The sequence below is a fragment of the Rosa rugosa genome, chromosome 1, assembly GCF_958449725.1.
Source record: "Rosa rugosa chromosome 1, drRosRugo1.1, whole genome shotgun sequence".
NCBI lineage: Eukaryota > Viridiplantae > Streptophyta > Magnoliopsida > Rosales > Rosaceae > Rosa > Rosa rugosa.
This window is the reverse complement of record NC_084820.1, coordinates 38,973,146-38,989,738: the sequence shown is the minus strand read 5'-3', so window position 1 is coordinate 38,989,738 and position 16,593 is coordinate 38,973,146. Positions and strand designations below refer to the sequence as shown.

The 16,593-nt window shown below is 41.2% G+C and overlaps 2 protein-coding genes across 3 annotated transcripts; one reads left to right on the top strand and one right to left on the bottom strand.

The window, feature by feature from the left end:
- Nucleotides 1-117: 117 nt before the first annotated feature.
- Nucleotides 118-4,804, top strand: LOC133724857 (uncharacterized). 2 transcript variants are annotated; one of them, XM_062151742.1, is made up of 2 exons: nt 118-2,984; nt 3,460-4,418. In XM_062151742.1, exon 1 carries the CDS (start codon nt 619-621, stop codon nt 2,974-2,976), a length of 2,358 nt encoding a protein of 785 aa, XP_062007726.1. In that variant the 5' UTR covers nt 118-618; the 3' UTR covers nt 2,977-2,984; nt 3,460-4,418. The 2 variants fall into 2 exon arrangements, with proteins under 2 accessions (XP_062007726.1, XP_062007725.1); XM_062151741.1 differs by lacking the exon at nt 3,460-4,418 and adding an exon at nt 4,440-4,804 and having other exon boundaries at nt 121-2,984.
- A 225-nt stretch (nt 4,805-5,029) lies between these two features.
- LOC133737008 (sodium/calcium exchanger NCL-like) lies at nt 5,030-8,876 on the bottom strand. The gene is made up of 7 exons (XM_062164642.1): nt 8,432-8,876; nt 7,640-7,825; nt 7,070-7,251; nt 6,755-6,900; nt 6,065-6,344; nt 5,689-5,988; nt 5,030-5,604 (listed from the first exon to the last, which is right to left on the bottom strand). Exons 1-7 carry the CDS (start codon nt 8,823-8,825, stop codon nt 5,356-5,358), a joined length of 1,737 nt encoding a protein of 578 aa, XP_062020626.1. The 5' UTR covers nt 8,826-8,876; the 3' UTR covers nt 5,030-5,355.
- Between the last annotated feature and the right edge of the window lie 7,717 nt (nt 8,877-16,593).

Genomic DNA, 16,593 nt, shown 5'->3' with positions numbered 1-16,593 from the left:
AAAAATTAAAGGACATTACAACCCAGAACCTCTAAAACAACCTACACCTAAAGAATCAAAAAAGAAAGCAAGACTAGCTACCAACGGAAGAGTATTAGACCACGCTTGAGCATGAGTGTCATGTCCAAACTTGGCTAGAGCATCGGCTAAGAAGTTGGCTTCTCGATGAACATGTCGAATGGAACGAATCTGAAGATGTTGTGCTAGCTAGGTACTTGATGTCATGGATGATTGATTTAACGCGCCAGAGGGTTTGAATTTGCCAGCCAAAGCATCAATGAGGAGTTTTGAATCGCCTTCAATGTCCAGAGACTGAAAACCATGGATCAAAGCCGCATCAAAGGGAGAGACCCTCCGCAACTAAGATGTCCACTAAAGGAAGAGAAGTAGAAGCCGCTAAAACGGGAAGACCCTCAGCATTTCGTTACGTTAGCGAGTTTAGTACACACCCACACAGTCAGTATTGGGACCGAGGTGGAGAAACAATATTTGTTTATATACAAGTGGTGAAGTGGGTCACAAACTCACAATTCTCAGTCCAGGACAGTAGCAACCAGCAAGTCCCATTTTGAGAAAGAAGACACTGAAAAATTCCTCCAAGCGAAACCCTGACAGAGTATGACCCAAGTCGAAGGAGAGGAGGAGCCACAGAACCCTAATTCCCAATTTGAAACACTCACCCTAGAAATGAAGCCTCAACCCGACTCAAACCAAGACAACCCCGACGCCTTCCCCATCCGATCTCCTCGGAGCCGGACCGCCATAACCTTCGCTCGCAAGAAGCGCAAGAAGACGGGCAGGAATCCGAAAGCCGCTCAGAAGAAGCTGGAGATTCTGCGCCAAACCCTAAAGCCAATCCCCTTCGTCCCCTCCAAAACCCTAGACTTCGAGCGCCACGAGGAGCTCCTGAAGCGGCTGGGCTTGTGGGACTTCGTCCACATCAAGTTCGATCGGAGCATTAGGGCTGATCTCCTCGCCCAATTGATCGTCAACTTCAACTCCCAGCAGCGGTGTAGCTACGTCAACGAGCTTAGGATTCTTGTCAACCGGTCCGATCTGGGACGCGCATTGAAGCTTCCGGTGACGCTCAAGTCCAAGAAGAGCGCCGTGGAAGATGCCGGCGAGGAGCAGCCGCCGGCGTCGGAGGAGTCGATAGCTTTTCTGGAGGATTTGGTTTCGAATTGGATGCTTTTGCACGGGGATATGTGGATGATGCCCAGCGAGGTGTTGGGTTATACCAAAGCAATCAAAGAAGGTCAGTTTGGGAAGGTGGACTGGGCTGGTTTGGTTTGGTACATGGTGAATGAGGAGCTAGGTAAGGCCACGCAGTTGGAGAATTGTTACTATGCGTCGCATTTGCAGCATTTGATCAAGTCGCAGAAGGAGGATTTGTTTTCGGTGAAGCAAGAGTCGAAAGTGGAGATTGATTTGAAGGATGATGATGAGGAAGAAGAGGAAGAGGATGGTGGTGGGGATGTGAAAATGGATGATGTTCAGGGAGGCAGATTGGAGGAGAATGATATTAAGTTGTGTCTCGGGCAAGAAAATGTGACCAAAGTTGAGGTTGAGCACGAAAACTTGGAGAAAGTTGATGTCGAGCAAGAGAATGTGGAGAATGTTGATGATGAGCGAGAAGATGCGGAGAAAGTTGATGTTGGGAAAGAGAATGTGGAGAAAGACGATGTCGGGCAAGAGAAGGTGGAGGAAGTTGAGGCTGAGCAAGAAAATGTAGAGAAAGTTGATTCTCAGCAAGGAAATGCGGAGAAAGTTGACGTTGGAGAAGACAATGTAGAGAAAGGTTGTGGTGAAACAGAGCGGGTTGAGGTTGAGGTCCAGGATGAGGATGTGATGGATTTTGAAGAATTTAAGGAGGCAGAGCCTGCCCAATGGGTTTTGGCTGGGAAGGACAATCTAGGTGAGCCTTGTTTGCAGCGGTGTAATCTCGGTGGTATTAATGATCTTGGTTGTGGGGATGAGAGAAATAAAAATATGGAGTTGGGAGAAGGAGTAGGTGAAGAAGAACAAGAAGATGATGAAATAGAAGAAGAGGAAGAGGAGGATGATGATCAGGAGGGTGGTTTCCACCTTTTGCCTAAAGGTTTTTCTTTAGAGGGGTTTCCTTCAGGAAATCTTACTCAGGGTATGGATGGTATGCCACTGCGTGATCATTTTGGCATAGAATTTCCTTCTCCAAGGGACCTAATGCTTCCCGGAAGTTCTTCCATTTATGGTAATGGTCCCAAGAGAGAGATTAACCATGAGAATGATAATTCTCATCATGGTCTCAATGGTAATAAGAGGTTGAGGACAGAAGGCTCTTGGGATAGTAAAATGTCTGGTGACTTTGAGACAGGTATGGATCAAATACAGCAGTGGATGGGGAGAGTGGAGGATATGCAGCAGTGGATGGGAAAAGCTAGGATGATGTATGCAGCAAAAGAACAGGAGTGCCAACAAGCTGCAAATAACCAGCAGTATTTTATGCAAGAGTTGCAGAGAAGGGATGAGATGATTGAGCACTTGCATAAGGCCAGGTTTGAAGAGCAGCAAAAGTTTCAAACAGAGAAGTTTAGGTTTGAGCATGAGGTCCACTTGATGAAAAATCTCTTGGACGGCTATAGGAAAGCTTTAAAGGCAACACAAAAGGCATTTGCTGAACATAGAGCACATTGTCCACAGGCTGTTGAGCCACTCTACAGGGATGTTCCGGGATCCGGGGGCCTTGTTTTAAGCACCACAGAACTGGAAAAGCTACGCATAAAGCAAGAAGAAGAAGAGAGGATGAATAGACTGGCGATTGAAACGATGATTAAGGACTTTGAAGCTGGGTGGAGTAGTGAATATGAAGCACACCAAAAGAGTGTTGAATTAGCTAGTAGCAGGTTGATGGATGTTGAGAAGGAAGTGAAACTTCTCAAGGAAGGCCTTTTAAAACAGAGGCTTCCAGAAACACAAGAATCTCCAAATGAATCATGAGATGCTCGGTGAGTCACCTATACATTTTCATTGTGTACAGCAGATACAGCTCTTATAAGTATGTTAGACAATGTAACTTTGCCTTCATGCTCTGATGCAGTGTCAATTCCAATTTGATATCTGTTGCAAATTGAGGTTGATACTTTATTAACAAATATTACTTGATTGCCAAGTATAACTCATGACTAGTGTTGATAATTGAGCTAGTAATTTGGATGAACGCCTGGCCCATGACCCTTAATGCATAGGTTTTGTTGAATCCTATTTGGGATCAAAATCTCTCGTACAATTATCTGGAACTTGCCACCACATTTACCATATCCTGAGTGACATTTTGTGCTCTTGAAACCCTAGGGTTAAATCTCTTAGTATCTTGACAAGCAGCCCCCTGAGTATAGAGGGAAAATCTTATCCCTGAAATAGTTTATGGATTTGATTGTGTGAGTTTTGCTTTTTCATATACAACTGTATTGCTCTATGCAGTGTCTCCCTTTACTTTACCTGTCTAGTCAAGTAGTTCTCTTGCAAGGCGCAAGAAGTTCCTGTTAAATGTCAGTGATTTGCTGTTGGAACTGTGTGAGAAGATTTTGTGGAAACTCTGATGAGGAGGGTTGATCTAAACAGACGAAACTTTCCTGTGTGATTTTTTCTGATGGAGGGTCCTGCAAAATGCAAACTATGCATCAAAGGCTGGTTTGATGGATGCGGATGCATTGTATGGGTTGGCTACTTCTAATTAAGTGGTAATAGGCTTAACAGTAGAGGTCATATAGTAGCTTAATATTAGGATCCTTCTCCGTATCGGGATATGCTTCTAAATTCTAATGTTAACTAGATGTTTGCTTCCTTGTTGGGCATCACTTTGCATGAGATTAGAAGCATTATATTTGCTAATGAACTATGAAATATCTTTAGTTTATATTATGCAGTCAGTGATTTGGTCTTATCTATTCTAGCATACACAGTCGGGAGATGCTTGGTGAGTCATTTATTGTTTTACATTCATATGTAAAGCAGATACAGCTTTTATTAGCAAGTTAAACGGTCAACTTTGCTCCATTGCAGTGTTAATTCTAAGTTGATTTGTGTCGTTATATGAGATGAGACTGATACCCATTTTCTTGTTTATTTGTAAGTATTACATACCAGTTATGAACTAATGACTTGGTAAGTACTGTTGGCCTTTGCTGCTGAATCCCCTATCTGGCATCGAATTTTCTTGCAGTCACCTCCACTTTATTGGCACCTGCTTTTTATATATCCTGTTGTATTGGCATATATGAGACCCAGTTGTCTGTGCATGCTTCCATGCATGCAATCTAAGTACCGAATTACTCTTTTTTTGCACCTCACAAGAGATATGTTTGATGTAAAATGAATTCTACTTACCTACCTACTGGAGTTAATCCATGTAATTGGGTTAATAATTCAGTTACTCATAATGTGATTGTTGCTTGACGCAGGTTGGGAGTGTGCGCAGTTCTGTAGATTCTTGAAAGAATGGATGGTTGGAAGGAAAGGCTGACGCTTTGAAGTATCTTGTTTCACACTTCCAACTTAACTGGTAGTAGGGTTAATACTAGATGTCATATAGTAACTTTACTTTTGGAGCTTTTGTTAAATGATGGTATAGCTTAAGGCCGTGTGAAATTATCTATGTATATGCTAATGCTCCATGGATGCTGGAGTTTATGTTCTGCAACTTTGTTCTCTTGTAGCCAGTGATTCATTGGTCGTTATATCGTTCCAGGAATCCCATCTGGCTGAGAGTGCTTTTAGTTATGGCCTCTAACCTTATGCATGAAGCTATTGAATCATATCTATCTCATACTCGTGCCTTTTAAGTGCTGCTACTGTTTGAACTTTGACGTGAGAATAAAATTGCTGGCAATAAGATCCTGCATAATCTTGTTACCACAATATGGAACTCAGAGCTCCTTTCGAATTTTTTGCGGCTATAAATCCGTGCCTCCATAGAATTTCAGGGCGTAATCTGTTGAAACAGGTTTTAGTGACTTCTCAAGTTTCTCACTTGCGGTGATCTGTTTAGTTAAGAGCAAGGTACTGGAAAACGAATTGTGTTTTCACTTTGAAGAGGGACTGTCAACAGTGAGTACTTACTGGTCGCCAATGACTTTTAAGTTCAACTATTGGATGAGTGCATAGTGATATTAAACATTAGTGTACAATTCAAAAGGGCTCTTGGTATAATAACGGACCCCGATTACTGAGTGCACTTCGGATGAGCAAGGACTCGTCTGAACCATCTCACTTTTTAAAATTACCAATATAACAAACCAGATAATTTCATTGAATAATTGCTGCAAAGATACAAGCGCAGTTCAAATTTATCTGTCAAAAGCAGCATAAAACTGAGGTCTATGACCACCCAAAAACATATTCAAGAATGCAAACCAGCAACAGAGAAAGTGGATAGAGCAGTACAGCCCCAAAACACATCCAAACAGGAAAGGTGGTGCGGAAACCAGCAACAACTCCCATTAGAATGCAGACAATTATAATGACAAGAACTTCAGACGAGAAGCTCCATGTCAGATTTCGAATATATACAAGAGCCAAGAACACTGCCAGGGAGAGGATGTTACTCATTGTTACTGATCCATATATCTGCATCACAAAGTACAGATTGATTAGACCTACCGCTTCATATAATTGATGCTTAAAACACACATGTGATGTAGATTAACGAACCGCAGAGTAGGCCAATGATGCTGTTCTCTGCTTCTTCCGGCTGACAAAAATTAGAGTGGACACAATCTCACTGGAGCTAACAAAAGGCAGAATAACAAATGAGACGAAGAATGTAGGAATACTTGTAGCTGTTGAGAAGTTGTCAACAGCATCAACAAGGGGATCAGCAACCACAGCAGCAACAATGGTTCCCAGAAGCAACATCAGTGCTGCTTTTGAGGCATGCCAGTTTGCATTTTTAACATCCTCCACAATCTCATCAATCTGATCCCCATACCGATCTTGTTCTTCCTTTGTTTGCTGCATAGTATGTCATCATTGTACTATGGTTAATATGTAGACACCAGGAAATTGAATCAAAGGACTAGGAACATACCTTATCAAAATCATCTAATAGTTTCATTGATAGCGGAGCCTTTCCACGGTCCATCATTGCAGCACGCTTAGCCTTGTTAAGCCACCTTGAAATTCCTTTGAAGAATTCATCAACATCAATCTTCGAATCACGAGTTGTGTCAAAGTCTCTCATCACTTGAGAAATGGCTTCATCGATATTTATATCTACGTCATCATCAAATTGGATTCCTATTATCAAAGATCTTAAGTCTGTGGTGTTCAAATAACCATTCGAGTTCTGATCAAGTGTCCTGAATAACCTGTCATTGGATCAACAGAGAGTTCATCCTACATGTTTCTTGCTTCAAAATTAATATTTAGTTAGGAATCAAAGAAAAACATACTTAGGATATTAGACGAGCTGTAATTTCGGCATCAATAAATTCTGCAGATCCTTCAACTTAATCCAGTTTTCAAATTACTCAAAGCAAGAACTAAGGAAGTCTGAGTAAAAGTAACAGAACATGTACCTTACCACTAAAACAAAATTAACATGCTACTAAGGAAGGCTCAAAAGAGTACTTAAAAGCCTACCATCCTACTAGGAGGCTCCTTTATTTATTTATTTTTCATGGTAAGGCAAATATATTGATTATTTGATTTACTACTGAAATCCCAAATGTCTAGTCTATTGAGGTGAAAAGGAGTCTGAGTTTCAAGGAAGACTAACTTCTCTATAACAACTTTGTTAGGATCACCATCATCTGTAAGCAATTTTCCAAGCGAGTTTGTTTTCAACTGTTTTAGAATCTCTGACATCACATGCTTATGCTTTGCATATGCAAGTCTTCTCTTCTGAATCCAAGGCTGAAAAATCTGCATCAGTATTACTAAGTGAGGTCTATGAATTTGGGCATGACTGAGGGGAAGATGCTGAGATGATACGATAATCAGACAAACATGGCATTTGGTAACTGAAGGATATTCATTCTCAAAAAGCTACATGTTAGATAAAGACTTTTTCGAATCTAAAACCTGCAGGTACCTGATAGATGCTATAAGCGATCACAAAACAGATTGCAACAATGAGTGAACTTAGAATTGGCAAGCTACTATCCGAAGTCGCAGTGAAAACTTGAGGTAGTTGGACTATTACAAAAGGAATAATGGAGATAACCATGATCCATGCAGCATAGCTTGTCCAAATATCTGTGCTCACTCCAGATCCTGATCAAGATTAAACAAAACAATGTATTTCGTTACTGAACATAAATATTAACAAAAGTTGTCATTCATGATCAAAGACTAAGCTTTGCTGCCTATAACATATTCCTTTCAGCAAGATTTAATGTTATAGTAAGTGTGGCACTGACACATTCAACAATCAACAGAATCAAATCGACTGAAGATGAAACAACTTGAGATGAAAACTACATTCAAATAGTGGCATTAGTCAAGATTCTTTATGACTAATTGGTCTTATTGGTTTCCGGAATCCTCCTCACTTCATACTGATAGAATACAAATGGCATATCAGTTTTGATTAAATAACTAAATTTAACATCTACAAACATTGAATTACACATATTAAGTGGAAAAGAGTACAGGCAAGTACCAGTTAAGCTAAAACGCTTTGTATCTTTTTCATCAACTGCAACTGAATTTTCAAGGTCACATTTGCCAACTAGAAGACAGGTCCCCCATAGGATTGTGAGAAGCATTACATTGGATCCAGCTAGCAAGCCCATTCCAACGGAGACCTGACTTTGTGCCGTTGCCGTGTCCCCAGAAAGTCCTGATGCTGTTCATACACCATTACTAGCAATGTTAAATTCATGGTTAAATTCTTGAAAAAGAACTTAACATAGCCAAATTGGTTGAAATATTAGCAGATCATGTAGCACAAGATTGTGCTGCCTCTGATTAAGAAAACCAACATAACTACATAAGTTACTTTCAGTCAAGACTCAAGAGTATTGTGGAACTAAATTTGGGTGGATGAGAAGTAGTCCAATATAAGAAAAATGAATTGTCTATGCATGTGAAATTAATTATAATTCCTCAACTAATTCATTAAGTTAATAAAGTCATTAGTTGACATAAGCTAATACCAACTAATTACAAGCACATGTCACGTATGCATTTAGAAAATCATGGCTACTAGAAATTATAGTTTCACACTTTCACACATGAATATAAAAATGTCAAAATGTCAAACACTCCGAGGACTTGTTCTACATTTGCACTTAGTACCATGCTAAACTCATGGATGGATATCATCTTCTACCAGCTGATAAGGAAATGATGTTAACAGTGATCCAGTCAACAATTTCATGTTCGATTGACAAAAGCCTAACTTATACATTGAGGAGTATTATGGTATCTTAGTAAAGCTAAGCTAGCTTACCAAGGATAATGGTGGCATCAGGTACAGTACTCAACAGAGGCAAGAAGAGACCCCCTATGATACCAGGTCCTAAAATTTGCAGCAGAATCTCACTTCCAGCTGACAATAACTTGGCTGAAAGGAACATCAAGTAACCATAGACGATAATGAGGAAGATATTACCAAGGACTGTGCTGGTGCATGGCAAGAACCCATATGTCTCATCACAGCTATCAGATGCAAACAAGCTATGCTTTAACCAAAGAAAATTCGGTTTATCCCCAGTAGTGTGGTTTACTCCATCAGAGACTAAATTGAAGTCATTTGTAGCAATAGAACGACTTTGGCCAAAGCTGGTTAGATTAACTAGCATGATGGATAGGAAATAAAGGAATAATGCAAGTTTCTTTGCCATATTTTGGCTTGGGGAGCTTGTACAGCTTCGCTTGTGTTACCTCCTTACATCTATATATACATATTTCTGTAGTAGTTGAAATAAGGGTTCACGTTTCTCAGGCTTAAAAGCTAGCGACCTTGTGCATTTGACCATTTGCAATAACATAATTCTATATAGTCAACAAGATATATATAATTGTAGCAAAATGACACAATTATACAAATGAATAAATAAATAAACCTAATGTTATATATCAAACAAGGATTTCTTGTGCACAGACGTTTCGCTTAAATCATGATCAGAGAGTAGTTTCAGGGTCCAGCCATGTGATGTCAGAATTTTTTCCAACAATTAATATTGCATGGTGACCAGTACCCTGATTCAATATTATTTGCTTTAGAGTTTCGTTTTCTCTATAGAAATACAAACATGTATATATAAGCTTGCTTGTGAGACGGAAATTCCGTACTCCTCGTGGAACATGGGTTTACTATATGTTTATTAAAGACTAAGATAAGGTAGAAGAGAGCAGCCTATTATTGAAGTTTTGGTGTCATACATCCAAGTGTCTAAAATGTACAAGTAGGATTCCAGATACATGATCAACAAAGCTGTCCTAGATAGATTATCCTAGGCTAGTTGATAGGGAGAGTATCAAGTATTATATAGAAAACTCTCAATTTTAGTTGGTTAAGCAATAAGGAAGATTCCGAGCATATGTATACAAACTTGACCCAACAACCCTGATGCTGAGTGATTCAGTCCCTCAGTGACTATCCTCCAAAAAATTAGAACTTGTTTCATTTCTTTCTTCAAAATCAGTACTGTTCTTTGTCAAAATGATGAAGTGATACTGGTGATGTCCTTAGATTTGCATTCAGGTTCTGTGTTGAGATAGAAATTTGAAAAAGTCTTGGAAAGAACTACAAGTTTGCTAGCACTTCTTGAAATTTAGCATGTTTGACTTTGGATTTCGCTTTTACTTTTAATATGTTCTAGAAAGAAAGAATCAATAGGTACATTAGCTGCAATGATTTCTCCCTGAGATTCTTACTGAACCAGATAATTGGTGGGTTAAATTAATCAAGGCTAAATAATTGAGAAAGGATTCTTTCTTTTCAGCTAAGAAAACTTCTAATGCTTCAGTGGTAGGAAAGGGATCTTGAATACCAGAGGTATTTTGCTACAAGGTATAACATGGATAGTTGGTGATGGTTTCAATATTAATTTTTGTCTCTATAATTGGATATATCGTTTTCCTCTCATTAATTTCATTCATCCAGATCAAAGAAACCATATTAATACTTCTGAATTAATTAAGGATTACATTTCTGATTTTCAATGGAATGAAACCTAAGTTAAGAAATTTCTTACCAGATGATATTGTTAAGAAAATCATAGCTGTTCCTTTACCTTTTTCTCCTTATCAGGATGAATTTGTCTGGGGACCAAATGGTAATGGTAAGTTTACTATCAAGTCTGCATCAGATCTTCAGTATACTAATATTCCTAATCATTCTCAGTCTACCTTATTGAATACCATGTGGAAACTTTTTTTGAGTAAAAAGGTCATCCCAATATTGTATTTCAGCAAGCAGTACCAACACGACACACCCCTACGGGCCGTCAGAAAGAGCCGTATTACAAAGTATCCTAAGAACCTATTCTCAATACAGAATAAGAAACCAGTATACCCCCAGTACACTCATCTTTTTAGATTACGCACCTTTATTCTAACAAAAACCTAACGCTCCGAAGCGAATAAAAGATCAACAGAGCAAATTAGATCTTTGCGACCTATTCTCTCAAAAAAAGAAACTTGACCTAACCTCATTTGATAAAAAAGAAGGCATACCCAATTAAAAAGAAAAACAAAATAACCAAGGAGGCCCAAGTCCACACAAGGAAGGCCCAACCTCCCACTTGAGGCCCAGAATTCCCAACCATTGGAAACCCTAGCCTGCACAGAACCTCCACCGACAGCAACATGACCGCCGGCGCTACTACTACCATCGCCGATCCCATAGCTCCCAGCCAATTGTCTAGACCAGCCACCACATCGCCGCCATCCTCAGCGACCCGGAAAGCATCGACAAACACTACCCAAGCCAGATCCAATCCACCCGGTTCGAACGTCGTGGGTAGAAACATGAAACAACCAACAGACTCGCTCTCATTCCTTCCACCATCAACGAGCCACCCAAAAAAAGCCACAACGCTGCCAGACTTGAAATCATGCCGCACCGCTGTCGCAGCCGCCAGCAGAGCACCACCACCGAGATATCCCCCCCCCCTCCCCCGCCATAAGGCAAAGGCGCCTCTGATCAACAGAAGATGATCAGATGCAGCAAACTCAGCGACTCGATGAAGTCGAAGCTCACCGCCGTCCCCGGAAGAGCGATTAGAGAGAAGAGAAAATCCCACCTTTTCAATCGTAGGTTTACCGCCGGCCCTCGGGTTAGATAGCCGCAAGCGGACATTCTCTCGTGAGAGAGTCAGAGAGAAAAACATGTTTTCTCTATACCATGTGGAAACTTAAATTCCTCTGAAAGTTAAAAGTTTTTAGTTGGCAGCTTATAAGACAGAGACTTAAAACAAGAGATAATACTTACACTAATGCTACAATTGATAGATCCTGTCCTTTCTGTCAATTTCATCAAGAAAGCATTGTTCACCTGTTTCTTCATTGTTCCTACACTAAATAGGTTTGGTCTTATCTTCCTTTACAGTTCCAACCTTTACAATGGCGTTCTTCTTTTATTGAATGGATTAATTTCATTAGAATAGATCTAAAGAAGAATAAATTTACAGGTTTGAATTCCATATTGATCTTATGTTATAACATTTAGTATGCTAGAAATTCTTATATTTTCAGAAATCAGCTATTGAGTCTTGCTCAAGTCTTTTATCTATCTAATACTATGATGACTAATTACTCTTTTGTTATTGAACCTTATGCTCCTCCTAAAAGAAAAAATACTTCAAGAATTATAAGATGGAAACCTCCTCCATCCTTTTATATTAAACTTGATTTTGATGGTTCAGTTTTGCAAGATTCTGCTTCTGCCTCTGCAGCCTTTGTCATTAGAGATGCATCAGGAAGACCAATCATTGTTTCAACCAAACATATAGGGTTTGCTGATGTTTTAATTGCTGAAGCTAAAGGTCTAAGAGCGGGTCTTCAAGCAGCAGTTCTGCATGCTTAGAAAAAGGTACAAGTATACAGTTATATAGCAGTCTAATTGCTGCTGTTACACAGAGAATAAATAACAATTATAGCAAATCAGAAACTGATATGAATTTACAACAAATGTACAACTAATCAAAATTGATGCTAGATTGTAGCCACTGCAGAAACTGATGCTAGATTGTAGTGACTGCATTATTCTCTCTAACACCCCCCTTCAAACTGGGCGGTGCTGAACGCACAAGTTTGGTACGGAGGAGAAGATGACGATGTTTATGAAGTGGTTTTGTGAGAAGATCAGCAGGTTGATCCACAGAAGGGACATAGTTAACACGATGACTACCAAGTGCTACTTTTTCACGGACAAAGTGATAATCTAACTCAATATGTTTTGTACGGGCACGGAAAACCGGATTAGATGCCATGTAGGTTGCACTAAGGTTGTCACAGTAAAGCAAGATAGGGAACTGAATATGAGCGCTAAGTTCATATAATAAGAAGCCTAACCAGGTGGTTTCGGCACTAGCATGAGCAAGGGAGCGATATTCTGATTCTGCACTCGAACGAGCAATAATAGGCTGCTTTTTGGAGCACCATGAGATTAAGTTGCTGCCAAGATAGATGAGGTAGCCAGAGGTGGAGCGACGGGAGTCTGGACAGCCAGCCCAATCTGCATCCGAGTAGGCCGAGAGATGAACAGGTTGGCGTTGAGGGCTGAATGACAAACCATGATCCAGTGTGCCTTTGATGTAACGAAGAATACGTTTGGCAGCAATCAAATGTGGTGCGCGGGGCTGACTCATGAACTGAGAAATAGAATTCACTGCAAAGGCAATGTCAGGGCGAGTGATTGTCAAATATTGGAGAGAGCCAACAATTTCTAGAAATGTGGTAGGATTGGCAAGAGATTCTCCTTCGGTGGCAGTGAGGTTGGCCTTGGCAGACATAGGTGTGCTAACCGGTTGACTTAGCAGCATATCATGCTTGACAAGTAGATCATGAGCATACTTGAGCTGGCTGATGTGAAGTCCATTATTGTGAGAGGAGACCTGTAACCCAAGAAAGTAATGCAGAGGACCAAGGTCCTTAATATCAAAACCACGCCCCAATGCAGCAATAAATCCTTGGAGAAGCTGATTGTCACTACCCGTAACCACAATGTCATCAACATACAACAAAAAATAAATAGTGTGCACTCCATGACGAAAAATGAATAGAGAAGAGTCCGCTAAACTCTGAACAAAACCAACTGACAAGAGGAAAGAAGTCATGCGGGGAAACCAAGCACGGGGAGCTTGCTTGAGCCCGTAAAGTGCCTTGTTGAGTTCGCAAACGCAAGATGGCCGAGATGGATCAATGAACCCTGGTGGTTGAGTCATATATACATCCTCCTTGAGAAAACCATGAAGAAATGCGTTCTTGGCATCTAATTGACGAAGTGACCAGCCTCTAGACACAGCAAGACAAAGCACAAGTCGAATAGTGGCAGGTTTAATCACAGGACTAAAGGTTTCTTCATAATCAATACCTTGTTGTTGATGAAATCCTTTAGCCACAAGCCAGGCTTTGTGACGTTCTACCGTGCCATCCGGATGGTGCTTCACTCGGAAAACCCATTTGCAGCCTACCGTATTCTGGGATGGGGAGGAAGGAACCAGGATCCAAGTGTTGTTTTTCAACAGAGCATTAATTTCATCAGCCATGGCAGCACGCCAGACTTGCTGTTTGGATGCCTCAGTATAGCATGTGGGTTTAGTAGAATCAAGAGCAGTAAGGAGGGTTCGAGGAAGAGGGTACTTGACTGTGCCATCAGTGCGAACTTTTTCCGTGATAGTGCCATCCCTAAGGCGTGTTGTCATGGGATGAACGGGTGGAGGGACTGGCGGAGCCGGCGGCAGAATTGGTGGAGGAGCAGGGAAAGGTGCAGCGACATCTGAAGGTGCATCCATCGGTGTTGGAGGATCAGCGACGGCTGAAGGATCTGGGATGGTGGACTGAGCAGGCGGCTCGGGTACAGGCGCCGGTTGGTGATGAGGACTACGCCGACTGTACTGGAGAACTGGGGCCGGCGGCGACTGAGGAGCAGGGGAACCCGACTGGGATTGAGGAGCACCGGATGCCGACGGCGACGGAGGAGCATGGGAACCCGGCGGGGATGGAGGAGCATGAGATGCCGACGGAGGAGATTCTTGATCGGATGTGTAGGCTGGGACCGATGTCGGGCTAAAGAGGGGTGAGGATGGAACTCCGACAGCGTGAGACAGCGGGAGATCTGCTAGGCCGGATTGCGGGTCTGATGCAAGAGACACCAAGGGTGAATGTTGACCAGAATGGGAACATTGGGCATTGGGCTGTGACCTCGGACTTGGGTCAGTGGGCCTTAAATTGGAACTGATGGAAATTGAGTCTGGTGAGGTAGAAAGAGGACTGATGCTGGTCAAAATTGTGAATTCCAACGGACCAGGAAGTTGTACCTGCAAATTTTTGTATGGAAAAGATGTTTCGTTAAATAAAACATGCCTAGAGACATAAACACGACCAGTGGTGGGATCGAGACAACGGTAACCCTTGTGTTGAGGACTGTAACCCAGAAACACACACTCTATACTACGACTCGAGAGTTTGTTGGAGACATAGGGACCAAGATGAGGAAAACAAGAGCAACCAAAGACTCGAAGAGAGGAATAAGAAGGATAATGACCATAGAGACGTGTGTGAGGAGTATCCCAATTTAGAGTAGGAGTGGGAAGAAGGTTAATGAGATATATAGATGTGAGAACAGCCTCAAACCAAAGATTTTGAGGAGCACCCGAGGTGAGAAGGAGAGTGCGTGCCATAGTAGCAATATGTCGATGTTTTCTTTCAGCAAGCCATTTTGTTCTGGAGTGTATGGACAAGAAAATCGATGTTGGATGCCTAAAGAGGCACAGAACTGGGAGAAGGCATGGTTGACATATTCTGTACCATTGTCACTTTGGAGGTATTGTACAGAACTGTGGAAAATAGTGTGAATCATTGCAACTAATTTTTGAAAGTGAGCAAGGACCTCATTTTTGCGGCGCATAGGATAAAGCCATGTATAACGAGAGTATTCATCTGTGAACAGGACATAATATTTGAAACCAGTGACAGATAAGGTAGGGGACATCCAGACATCACTATGGATTATAGAAAAGAGAGAAGAAGCGGAAATATTTTTGGAGGAAAATGGTAATTGATGGGACTTGCTAAGGGCGCAATTATTACAAAAGGAATTAAGAGAAGGTGTGGAGCCAAGAGTAGAGCCTAAACAAGCTAAAATGGAAGAGGAGGGATGACCTAAGCGATTGTGCCAAAGAGACGAGTGAACAGAGGAGAGTGCATGCGGGACTATGGACTCGGAAGAAAAACGAAGTGGATAAAGACCATCTTTGCATGGGCCCTGAAACAACAAGCGACCGGTACGTAAACAATAGATTTGATAGAAATCAGGAGCAAAGAGGAAGAAAACAAGATTGTCCTTGGTAAAACGAGCACCAGAGAGAAGATTTTTACGAATGGAAGGAATGCGGAAGACATTTTGTAAAGAAAAACTTGAAGAACCTAATGACAAAGGGAGGTTACCAGTATGGGAAACGGGCATTGAGTCCCCATTACCCATATATACATTATGAGGGCCACCATAAGATTGTGGATTGTTGACAGACATAGCTGTCATGTGATGGGTTGCACCGGTGTCTGGGTACCAATGAGGATCAGCAACATAATGGACTCCAGCAAAAGGGGCAACAATACTGGGGCTGGTAAACCTTTGTGGGCATGGAGAAGAGGACGCCCATGTAGGAGAAGAGAACAACCGAGGCACGTTGTGTTGATGCGGCATCATGTACAGAGGATTGCTGCTGGGAAAGGAGTGCTAGAAAAGGAATGTTGCTGGAGAAAAAGGATGAGACACAGGGAAGGAGAACAAGATTGAAGAACAAAACGTGAAAAGATGAGACACAGGGAAGGATCTTAGACCTAGGCTGATACCATGTTGAATATGATTTTCCTTTAACATTCTCATTACAAGTATACAGTTATATAGCAGTCTAATTGCTGCTGTAACACAGAGAATAAATAGCAATTATAGCAAATCAGAAACTGATATGAATTTACAACAAATGTACAACTAATCAAAACTGAGGCAAGATTGTAGCCACTGCAGAAACTGATGCTAGATTGTAGTGATCGACTGCATTATTCTCTCTAACACTCTTGAGCAATATTATTGATTTCAAGATTAAACTCTTTGAACTGCATTTCCAAAATCAGAGATTCCAAAGATGTTTCGAACAAGATCAAGTTTCAGTTGTCATAAATAACCTGCCATGCATCACAAATCACTAATGCAGAGATTCAATGAGAACTGAGAAGAAGTTGATACTTGGTTTTGGTGATTGGTTCACTTCAGCTATAGGGAAATTAAAATCACTGATATGTCCTTCTTCCGGCAATTGGTACCACTTCAGCTATAGGATGGACCAACAATCCTCATTGTCATACTTTCTCTTCTTATTTAGAGGCTTGCTCACCTGGATCAATATTTCAAATTGCAGATGCAGAGGCATGCATTGACGA